Source organism: Camelus dromedarius, chromosome 4 (genome assembly GCF_036321535.1).
Source record: "Camelus dromedarius isolate mCamDro1 chromosome 4, mCamDro1.pat, whole genome shotgun sequence".
NCBI classification, from domain to species: Eukaryota; Metazoa; Chordata; class Mammalia; order Artiodactyla; family Camelidae; genus Camelus; species Camelus dromedarius.
This window is the reverse complement of record NC_087439.1, coordinates 63,850,690-63,862,878: the sequence shown is the minus strand read 5'-3', so window position 1 is coordinate 63,862,878 and position 12,189 is coordinate 63,850,690. Positions and strand designations below refer to the sequence as shown.

Here is a 12,189-nt window from a genome sequence, read left to right as displayed (position 1 = left end):
TCTTTCTGACCCATTTCAGTCCTGCCCTACCAAATCTTCTATTTCAAGCTAGATCCTCATTTTCCAGTAATGATACAGCCAAAAATGACTTTCTGTAGCCTCTTAAGCTGATTTGGTTTTCTTTATCTTTCTTCTACACTATCTGGCATCTTGCTTTCAGAATATTACCTCCTCAACTAGAATATGAACTCCTCGAGGGCAGAACCTTTGTCTTTCAACTCTTGCACCCTCATTGCCCAACACAGTGCTTAGCCCAAGATAAACATTCAATATATTAATTCATTTACTTTTTCATCACAGTAAACTGAACAAATTGAAGATTACTGCTTAGATGGGGAAATATTTTGGGACAAAAGTCCCTAGTGATAAGAAGTGTCTTAATAAGAAAAGCTCCTTCTTCTGGCTTAATAGATTAAAAAGAAAAAATCCCAAGTATCATATCAAGGATACCATGCAGGAATCCTTGACATATTTTGGAAGAAATGTAAAACCAATATCCTGAGACCACAATCGTTTATCGTCAAGTAGCAGCTGCTGTTAGAATTGATATTGATCCCTGGTAAATTGCAACCAGAGTAACCTTGTTAGATCATCACAAAATTCTCCCACTACATCATTTAGCTATGAGATGCTTCCTTAACTTGTGTCCTTAGGTTTCTCTCTTCTATAATCAATCACATAAGGAAAAAAGTTGTGTATAGAGGTAACCCAAAATGCTTTTAGGCATTTTTCAGCTAACTATTCTCTAGAAGAAAATATAAGATAAATGCATAAAATACAATGATTACTTTGAAACATCATCCTTTGAAAAGGTTTTAAACTTAGAAGGAGCTTGTAGGTGATCTAGTTCAATCCTAGACTCACTAAAGTGAAGAGACTGAGTCTGATTAAGTGATATGACCAAGGCTGAAGTGTCAGAGTTAGTTCTAGAATGTGAGATTCCTGACATCCAACTTAATTTCTTTTATCCAGTTACCGTTAAGAAAATGAAAAGTGTTAGTTCCGTAAGTCGTAAGAAGTTTAATAGCAACTTGAAATGAGGAATCACCCTCCCTAGGCTCCTCTGCTTTTTTAGGATTATGGTGTCCCTGTGGGAACACTGAATGTTGGATTTAATCAGTAGCTTTGCCTCTTATCATTTGTAAGTTATCTAAACTCGCCACAGCTTAATTTCTTTAACTCTTAAAATGGAACAAATATTAGTACCCACCTCACAAGGCTTTGTGAAATAAAAATGAAATAGCTAATTTAAAGCACTTAGCATGGTCAGAGTAAGCACTCAACAAGTTCTGGCTGATATTACTATTACTGTTTTTATTATTTCATAAAATAAGAAGTCAAGGTTTTGATTTCCTAAATTGTAAAGACAAATCCATGTCATTATTGAGAGGGACATCACTATTTCTGTATTATCATTTTGCTTGAATTTCTGCTACTTTATCACTAGGAAGCATACATACTACAATAGCATAAATCCTACAAGGGAGAACAAAAGTTTCTTATATTTCTCTTTCTTTTGTTTTAGTGATGGATTAGTAAAAATCTCAAAAGGTCATTACAATATGCGTGGAAACATTATTAAAACATCTTCATCAAAGTCATGAAATCTTAACTGATGGCAAGGTGATAAAGGTGCAAAATAAAGCATGCAGAATTATGTTTTCTGAGTAGTCAAACATTCAGCCTATGCTCAATTATTTAGAAGCTGATCAAACTTGTGAAATACCAAACGCCTTCATCTTTCACCCTTCACTTCTCTTGCCTACATTTTGTCCAGTTTTTCAAATTCATGTGTATATCTATCCTAGGAGGGAAAAAAAGGGCAAAAAGAGGAGGAAAACTGCAAATCTGTTAATATAGTAGTTTCTTAGAAGATTGGAAAGGAGTGGAGAAAAATTTAAATTGTAATGCTAGGTCCATTGTGGATCACCTGCTCCACCAATGTGAGCAGCTACAATTCCTCTGTCTTCTGCTGGCATGGATACTTGAGACTTAGCTGATGTGTTTCGAAAGAGGTCGAATACTTAATCTTTAAAACTACTCACCACAAATGACTGAATGATCCTGCAGCAATTGAAACCATGTCTTCCTCCATAAAAATGCATTGACACTCTTACATTAAATTCAACTTTCCAATATCATTAAAGCTAAAGTATCTTTAGCCCCATCAATTTATTAGCCATTTTGACTCATTGTTGTTGCACTGAATATACAATTTATTATGCTAAATAGACACAAATCTAGGTCACTCGAAAGGGAGAGACAAAGTGTATCCATATTAACAGAAAAAAGTCTGTGCAGAAATTCCAAAATTGTACCGAACATTTAACTGAAAATAGAAGGCAGTCTGCATTTAAATAAATATATCAAAGAGAAGAAAGATGGCAATGGAATCTAAAACCTATTGATAGACTCAATACACAAACAGGCAATGGCTGGATCATATATGAAAACTGCAGCGTAATCCACACTTAAAGCAAACTGCCCAGGAAACCACATCTACAATAAACAGCCCGGAAAGGCAGTCGGCTGTACGTCAGACTTGCAGCAAGCCTGATTGTTACTTCTAGTAGCAATCCAGGAAACTGTTAATACCTTCTGTTAACTATTGATCCTAAATGACCAGGATTTGATTAATAACTAAGCAGCTTCCTTAATTTTTGTCTCCACTTTTAACTCGGAACCAATCAGTGAAAATAAATATGCTCCCCTAACCAATCCCAGAGGATGTCCTGCTTCTCATCAGCCCGCTTATCGAGTCCCCACGCCAGCAGCCACCAAACAGGCCATACCTGAAGCCTTCTCTTTTCGCCTCTATAAAGCTTTTCCATTCCTCTGCCTTTGTGTCTCTGCCACAGTGGCTGACTCCCTTGCTATAGCGAACTGAATAAATCGCCTTTGCTTTTCTTATTCGATTGGTCTTCATTTATTTCAACATGATTGAGCACCTACTGCACGTCCATCAATAGACAGCATGCTAAGATGTATTAAATAGTCAATCTTCACAATATTCTGTGAAGATTTTTTTTTGTCCCCATTTTACAGATCTAGAGCACTGAAGGTTGCAGAAATTTAGACAGCTTCTCATGTTCTCCTATTCATATCATGCTAAAGTAAGTACTTTTGGTATATTACTTTGATCAAACTTTTTGAGATAATATTAAAAGGATATCTAACAATAATAACACCAACATATATAAAATTGGTGAATGCTTTCTGGCATTACTTGCATTTGTATCTATCATCTTGCTAGATAAATATCAACATTGTTTTTTTTTTAATTTGACTCATTGCTTTAAGGTTATAATTTATCAAAATATAGAGAGAGAATTTAAAATAATTAAAACCACAATAAAAATAACTTCCATAACGTATTTGCTATAAGAACACATCAGCAGAAATACTTGGCTTGTCAAGCAGTGATTGCATCAACAAGTTGTTCATAGACAATGTGTAGGAAACCTCATAAAAGAATGTAATTGTTTCTAATTGACAAGGAAACAAGTAAAAACGAAATTTGAGTGATTCTAAAAGAAAGTAATAAGTATTGATTTGCCTAGAACTTCAGATACTCTGCAATTTTTTTTTTTAAAGTTAATTGCCTAACAATCATATAAGTACCATGTTTGTTTTACAAATGAAGAAACAAACTTGTTAAGATATTCAGAACATTAGCTAAAGCTTCTCAGCTAGTAAGCAGGAGAGTCTATATTCAAAAACTGAATTACTTTTTGGTTTCAAAGTCCAACAAATATACTCAAAAATATTTGACTAAACTTTACTTTAAAATGGTCCCTTACTGTATAACTTGGCCACAGAACCTAAAATGGAAATAATTTATTTTCTAACTATAAAACAACATAACTTAGCTTTATAAAAAAGAAGGGAGGAAAACAGCATTTGCACATATTAGAAATTATCATTAAAGTTATATAAAGCAAGACTGAAAAAAATAGAAAAATATAGATGACTAATAAGGCTTTTTAATGCCTGAAAATAAAATGATATTTAAGCACAATCCCTTTAACAAGGACCTGAAAAAGTAAAAAGAAATCTACAGATAATATTGTTTAAATAATAACGTGGAATAAGAAATGATGGCTAAAGGCCAAATAATTCCTCATGTGGCTTCTATTTGTCTCACTAATTCCACTTAGTTAAAACTTTTATTAAGAATTTCTTGCATTAAGCATAAATAAATATGAACAGAAAGTTGAAATTTGAGAATCCTTATAAAAAGAAAAAGATTTAAGCTCTTGGCCTTTACAAAATTTCATGTTAAGAAAGGGAAACTATTTTCTTGAAATGTCCCTGTTTTAATAAAAGTAATGAATTTGTTACATAAAATCATAAACGTCAAAGTTATTATTTGGTCATTTTGCTAAGTGTACAGAGAAAAAAAAAGTATCTTCTTCACAAACCTTAAAGATTTTGCTCCTTCCCATAAACAAATGTTCAATAACCTATCAGTTGATTTAATTTTTAAACATTTTAGTTACATCTCCTCTCCACTGAGCTACAAGATATATTTTTCATTTAAAGGGAAAATTAACTGAGGTCTCCATCTTTGCCTCTTTCTACATCAGACCTTCTAAATAGGGGTGGATAAACAAAAGGTATGGGGAAGGTTGGGGGATGCATTTTACAAGAAAAGCACTTAAAGAATTTCCCAAACAACATGTATCTCAGAGGTTGAGGTTGATGCTGAGAAAAACAACCATATTGAAAATATCATGTTCCAATAACTTTGAAGCAACAGTATGTGGCGTAGAGACAGACTGTTCACTTAGAATCCTGCCCTTCGACTGGCTGTGTGACACCAGTCAAATCACTTAACTTTGTGATAAGTTTCTCTATTAGCAAGATGGAGATAACAATAATAGAACCTCATGGGATTATTGTAACTATTAAGAGACAATATATATGTGTTGACACACAGTAAACACTAGGTTTATTACTGCTGTCAATTTGAAATAAAGCAAGTGACTTCATTTTAAAGAATGAGCAGCAAGTTGAAAGTTCCCTTATGCCTATGGTCAAGGCAAATGGGATGCTGTTGTTCACCACCTATGATGCTGTTCTTAAACAAAGGAAGAGACCAAGAGAAGAGAACTGCTTTCTAGGAAAAAGTTAAACATCATGTTTATACCTTTTCAATGGAAGAAACTGACCACAGGCATTATTTTACAGCTTCTCCATGCTCCATGAAGGCTAATGGACACTTGAATGTCAACACTGTCATGCTGTACCCTCTCTATATACCTGTGTGCCTCTTTTGTTAACCTTAGTACTTCTTGAAAGTAGTAGTTTTGTCAAAATTCTTTGCATCTCAAGTGTCTAATAATGCCTCACATGTAGAGGCCCTCGGTACATATTAAATGCACGATGAATGAATTTTCAAAAATAAACAAATGAATACATGGATTGACAGTTTTTAGAGAAAGAATGGTATTCATACAGAGTGGGCTTAATATTTTAAGTGAAATATAAATTCTTCTCCGAAGCTTCTTTCAAAACTTAAATCTACACCTTAGAAATAATTCAGAAGTCCCTCAGTGTGGTGGACTTAGTTCAAAGGATTACAGTTTTTTGTTTCTACTTCAACTTGACAGAAAATATTTAATGTCTGTTAAATGAATAAAAAAGAGGTGTACTTGCATTGCCTCTTGACCAATAAGTCACATTATCTTATTAAGACAAAAAGTAGAGAAACCTATCTTGGGAAGAATTTTTATTTATAAACACACACAGATTTATTTCTTTAAATTGGTTGTAGATTTTCCAAAATTAAGATTTGCTTTAACTAAGACTAAGAAAAGTTTCCCCTTCTGAAACCTGAGGGTATCTCAGAGCGCATTTCCCATGCTTGCTTTCCAAAATGAACTCTACATGGCAAGCTTAGCATAGTTTTTGTTGGTGTAACAATTTAGGAATCACACTGAGTTGAGCTATAAAATTATTTTGTAGTATTAATGTTTATAATGTATTTCCATGATTTTCTTTCTCAGAAATAATATGAGAAATGGTATATAATTTCTTCTTACCCTATTTGAGTCAATTCTTGCTCTGGAAGTATAGATGGGAGGTGGGATGTTAAAAGCCTGAGGGACCAGGTATTCCTCAGCATCCATCATGTCTTCTAAATCCTCTTCATCCAAGAGATTCTGAAAGAACTTGCTGTCATTTGGACTGGGAAGCTTCATGCGATCATCACCCTGAAAAATTGCCCATCAGACACATCAAAAAATGATCCTTCCCCTCATCTTAAACATGTGGCCTTTGGAGCAAATTTATGTAATAGCAAAACAAATGGTTGAAAATTCATGCGTTCATTCAAAATAATAACAATAATTCTTTAGCACAGCTACCAGCCATAAAGAAGCCTGTCACATACTTAGAGATGACAGGGGAAGATAAATACATTTAGCACAGGAAGAATGTGATAAATGCCAGTAGAGATGATAAAGCAGAATGCTGTGGCTGTTTTGAGGGAGGCATAATCCATTTCAGATCTGAGAATAATGGTAGGCTTGATTACCAAGATGGCGTTTGAGCTGTGACTTTAAGAATAAATAATAAAGGGCAATGAACTTATCAATCTTTATTTGACTTGGTTGGGTTGGCAGTGTAGTTATCAGTCCACATAGGCTCCATGAGTTGCTCTGTAGCATAACATTGTTAAAGTGATAGCATTTGAAATCACAGCACAAGTGGTAAATAACATAAATGGGGTGGGACAGACATCAAAACTACTGTTACACCCTTGCCTCATCTACTTCTTAAATAGAACTAAAATTTTTTTTCAAAGTTACATGATATTTTTGTAAACAATTTGTTTCTGTAAGTTGAGGAAAAGATAACAAGAAATCATTATCTACTAAAACCTGACTTTTCTCTTCATGTCAAACTATTGATGTAAATACTACCTTGTTTTACTGAGGAAACTTAACTCAGTATTACCCAAGGTCCACTTGTTTATGCTTTAGGTAAAGATAATTATAAAGAAGTATGTTATAATTTTTAAATTATCAAATCCATTTTTTCTAGTGTTAAATATACAATGTTCTTTTGACCTGTTATTTTATTCATGTACATTAATTCATTTGAATCTGAGTCATTGCTTGGATAGTGCATACCTCCCAAGAGAAAACAAAACATATTTAGAAATATTTTTTGAGGAAATCAAATGTCAATATATTGAACCTTTTAATTCACTGTCTTCGATCATGGTCATGGTTATAACAAAAATCCATCTTCCTTTTATTTTAAGAAGAGAAGATTACAACAATGAACATGACTTACACATAATGTTAATAAAAAGCAGAATACTAAAGGGCTTGTCTGAGGATAAAAGCCTTTTTATATACATGAATAATCATAAATATCTGGCTGTTCAAGAGTAGAGGCACTTGACTACTAAGAGAAGATGCTTAGAAGTGGTCCTGACATCAAGTAAAAGTCATTTAATATGATATTGTTTAGTTAATAGACTTATGAGTCACGATTTCCAGTTCCAAAGTTCAGATATTATTCCTATTTTGCAGCGAGTTTGCCATTGGGATAGTCTTAAAAATCTAAGTCAAATGTACTAACCTGGATAACTAGGTATCTTTGAGGGTCTCGAGCCATCCTTGAAAATTCAGCAGCCAGTTCCTTAAATTTAGGTCTACTGTCAGCATCAATCATCCAACCTAGAAATTACATGCAACAAAAGAGTCACTCTATCCATAATTAGGAAGAAGTGGGATGTAAATTTCATGAAACTATAGGCTAAGTTTGAAAAATATTGTTTTAATAAAGTGATGTGAAAAACAAAGAAAGCTAATAAAAGAAACAATTCAATAGGTGAGATTCTATCTCAGTTTGTTGATATTTATAACTAAATGTAATATATTGTAAACTCACACAAGCTTTTTATTTTGTTGATCTAATTTAAGATTAATTTTTCTTTATAGAAAGTATAACTTAGGCTACCATAGGAACTTACAGAACCTCAGATCTTTTTATGTTTGGTGTGAAAAGAATCTTTTAAAAAACTTTTCTTTGATTGGTATAGAAGAGGTGATTGGAACATAATTTATCATTTTATATCATGCGTGACATGGAATAAAAAAGCTTTGGTTACAATGCGGTACGCCAGCACAAAGGGGAAAAAAAGGAATAGAAAGCAACTTTCTTATGTGACGTTTGTCCTGGTGGGAAAAAGCTAATGCAAAGTGATTGGTAATGTTTGTTCAGCAATAGCGATTAGCTTATCTTAGTGCCAGCATTTCTAGCATAAAATTACTATCAGCAATTTTCAAGGTAGGTATTATGATTTAGCTGGGAGTCTAGATAAAGTGGGTCTTATCTCCCCAGGCTCTGTTTAACTGATGAAATGACAAGAATAAAAGCCCCAAGCTTTCCTTGATTTTATTGCCAAATGACCATTTTCTTAGGTTTTAAAACTCCTAAAATCAAGGTAAAACTCCCTATTAAGCAAAATGTTTCCCCAATTTTTCAATATTTCATCAGCGTGTCTAAATGAAGTATCTAAATCATCGCATATAATGATCAAATTATGTAGTGCATGCATGTTTTTACCTTTCTTCCACAGATGACTACTGAACAATGTTTGACTCAGTAAAACTATATAAAGCCTGTTTCTCCTTTTTCTGGGAATTCAATTTTTATTCTTGTTCTGGGAAGTCTCTGGGTATCATTTTCCGTATCATTAATATTATTCGATTTTTTTCTCTCCTAACAAAACTCAAATGCTCTATTATTTTATATGCATCCACTAAAAAAAGAATGCTATTGATACCAGGATGCTGAGAAAATAGGTGTTTCTGGAACTCTACTGGAATCAAAAAAGGTTAAATTCACAATGAGGTATCAGTTTCTTTCTAACTAAATATTGAGTAAATAGAACTATGCTTAGAGAAAAGGGCATGCTGACCTGAACTGAAAAGCACATTTTTTATTTCTCCCCTCACTGTCAGAATGTATCACACATGTCATGAATATAAATCTGAGTAGACCTGGGTCCAAAGTCTCTTACTAATAAGATGCTTATTCACCTTCACCGGTTTGTTTCCTTGCTCACCCTGTGTAAATCAAAAGGGGAAAACCCCAGATTACACAAGAAAGATTGCTGAATGCTAATCTCACTTAAATTAAGTCAGAAACTCCAGAGACTTCCTTAATTCTATTTAAATTAAGAGCCTAGGCTTCCAAAACACATTTATAATACATATGTGTCTGGGGCATAGAATGGGGGAAAAAAGTAAGAGAGTTAGGTTTAAACAAATGACCAAGTTGAAAAAAAGCAAATATTCATCATTTTTTCAGTTCAGTGTAGATTCATGCCTTTCCACTTCCCCCTCTGCCTTGCTAATTTCCTGTTGACTGAAATTGGCAAACCTATTTCCATTTAATTCACTTTTTAAACTGTCAATTTCCAACTCTTTTTATATTTAGATCATTTATTTCATCTGCTTTTTTCCTTTAAAGGTTATTAACATTATGATTAATTATATCTCTTAATGAGAAACAATTTGATTGTCATAGAAATGATAAGCATCAAAGTGAAATAAATAATTGTTAAGAGTCATGTAACTCATAGCTTGAAAGCATGATGTTGCTCCATATTAACAATAATCACAACACAAGTGTTTACATTCTCTTTTCATAATTATCTTGGAACTTTTGATATTTTTCAGTATACCAAAAAGTTGTGCAGGTTGATTAATCTGTACTATTCCTTTACTAAGAATGATGACGGTGATGATAAAATTATTTTGCAGTCTTACATTTGACCATGACCATGTAAACGTCAATAGTGCAGATGGGAGGCTGGGGCAGACGTTCTCCTTTTTCTAATAAATCGGGAATTTCTCTGGTTGGAATTCCATCGTAGGGTTTTCCTCCGAAGGTCATCAATTCCCATATAGTGACTCCTAAATTGGAGATCAAATTATTACACAAGCACACTAAACATACTTTGAACAAACCAGCGATATGCCAGGGGTGAAAGAATGCTTCCTAGAGGGTAATTTAAAATATTCTAAGGAAAGGTTCTTCAGATTCCTACATCCATTATAAGAAGCCCAACAACAAAATCTTTGTGAGAAATTCAATTTTCTTATTATTGTCTTGAAATTTTTAATGGGTAGTGTAGACAATTCAGAGTGAGTATCTGGTTACAGAATCTGGTCCCCATTTCTACTTGTAAGTAACACTACTGTCTGCTGACCCAATTTATACTGCACCACATTAGAGCCTGTAGAACAATTTATTTACTATATGCATGTGAATTCAGCACCAAGTAAATATGATTAGGTAAAATCTGATATTGACTAATTTTGAGGTTAACATATTTGCCATTAAGAGCCCTAAAGACCAAACTGAGGTTCCAGAATGATTAAGTACATTGTAGTAAATAACTGTGGCTCTCTTTTTAACTAACACCAAGAACAAGTGGAATAAAACAGATTCCTTTCTCTACACATACGAAAGACTGAGTGAAGAATGATCTGTACGTAAGATAAAATACATGTGAAGTGGGCATCCCAAAATGGAAGGGAATCAACAACGGTTTATTCCTTAAGTAATGGAATCAGTTTTTCAATCACTAGAACATTGGTTTCCTCTATAAAAGCAAATACCCTAAATACTAGCAAACAAATAGCCAGCTTTGATAATAATAATGATTATAATTTTAGCAGTAATATACATACTACAGATCTTTTCTTTATAATCTAATAATTACGTAATTTAAAAGTTACAGTTTTCTTAAGGATAAAGGTTGCTTGTTCAGAAATACCTATCTGGGCACAATAGTAATAACAAGTGAATTTTGATTGATGCATATAAGTATCTTCTAATATAAAATCCATTAATTACGGATATGTTCTCTTTTCCACTGCCATCTGTAATGAGTTATTTATTCAAATTGAAGTCTTTTCTAGCTCATAATAGTTTTCCTTGACTGATAATAAAATGGAAAGCTTAAAATATAAAAATATATGTCAATTTCAAATTATCATTCGTAATAGTATCGCTAACAAATCACCTGATTTTTGGGGTTAACATTTATAATCCTATGATTCTTAGGTATAATATAAACATGTAATTAGTGACACAATTTTACTGTTTGATCATTATTAAATCCTACTTGATTTTGCACACTAAAGAATGGCTCCATATAACCCATGATTAAAACTCGGTGTCCATGAGGCAGGCTGGAACAAGTTAAGAAATGGATTACTGTCCATTTCTATTCAGTCAATCAAATTTATAGAATATGTATTTAAGGAGAACATTATTAACTTACATTTGCAGTTATAAAACATATCACACCTCTATCAGAACTTCTAATATAAGTATGATGCACAGCAATTACAAGTCAAAATAACAGAAAATACAATGAGCAGAAACATATAAATATAAAAACTAAAGCAGAAAAATCACAATGCTCAGTTGTGTCAATAATATTCCAATTATACCTTTGCAGAAGCTATGACAAGATAGGGTTAAACAGAGATAGCTTCATGTAGAAGAACAATTTCAAGAAAACTAAATCAGAAACATCCTCAAAACTTACAATACAATTCAATCATTTGAAGATAAAAACCATAGTAAATGCATATTTATTTTTATAAAAATAAAGATGCACCCAGTGGCAATTTTCCACAAAGGTTCACAGTAAACACAATTATGTATCTTTCTCTGCCTTCATGCCTTTTGCAACCAGCTATGATATATCATAAAAATCTTAAAATGCCTTGTGGATATGAGTTGATGTCCTATGCTATGTTTTAAAACAGAGTTCATTCTATCTATCTATCTATCTATCTATCTATCTATCTATCTATCTATCTATCTATCTATCTATTTTTCACTAAACAGCTTCTGAGATCTTGCAACTCAACACAAAGAAAAACATTATAGTCTAAAAAACAGGATTTTCTCCAAAAGATAAATTTTACTATTAAAAATGTGATCGCCCTGTCAACATGTACTTTAATGTGTATATGTATTTACTTATTTTAGAGGTCATTTAAAATTTGCCTGAGGCAGCCTGCCACGTTTAGTTCAAGGAAATATAAATAGGGGGGAAAAAGGAAAAGAAAAGAAAAAGAAAAAATATAATAATATATAAATCTATCATATAAAATATATGTCTATCTAGGTCATATAATATAAATG

General features: G+C 32.8%; 1 protein-coding gene across 4 annotated transcripts in view; it reads right to left on the bottom strand.

The window, feature by feature from the left end:
* The window catches only part of ERBB4 (erb-b2 receptor tyrosine kinase 4), a 984,076-nt gene that overhangs the window by 33,374 nt on the left and 938,513 nt on the right, over positions 1-12,189 (bottom strand). For all 4 annotated transcript variants that reach the window (XM_031451836.2, XM_031451838.2, XM_010992478.3 and 1 more), the window contains exons 23-25: positions 9,792-9,938; positions 7,594-7,691; positions 6,045-6,215 (exon numbers count right to left, since the gene is read on the bottom strand). In XM_031451836.2, the coding sequence (XP_031307696.1) occupies positions 6,045-6,215; positions 7,594-7,691; positions 9,792-9,938 (416 nt within the window). The remainder of the gene's footprint in view (positions 1-6,044; positions 6,216-7,593; positions 7,692-9,791; positions 9,939-12,189) is intronic.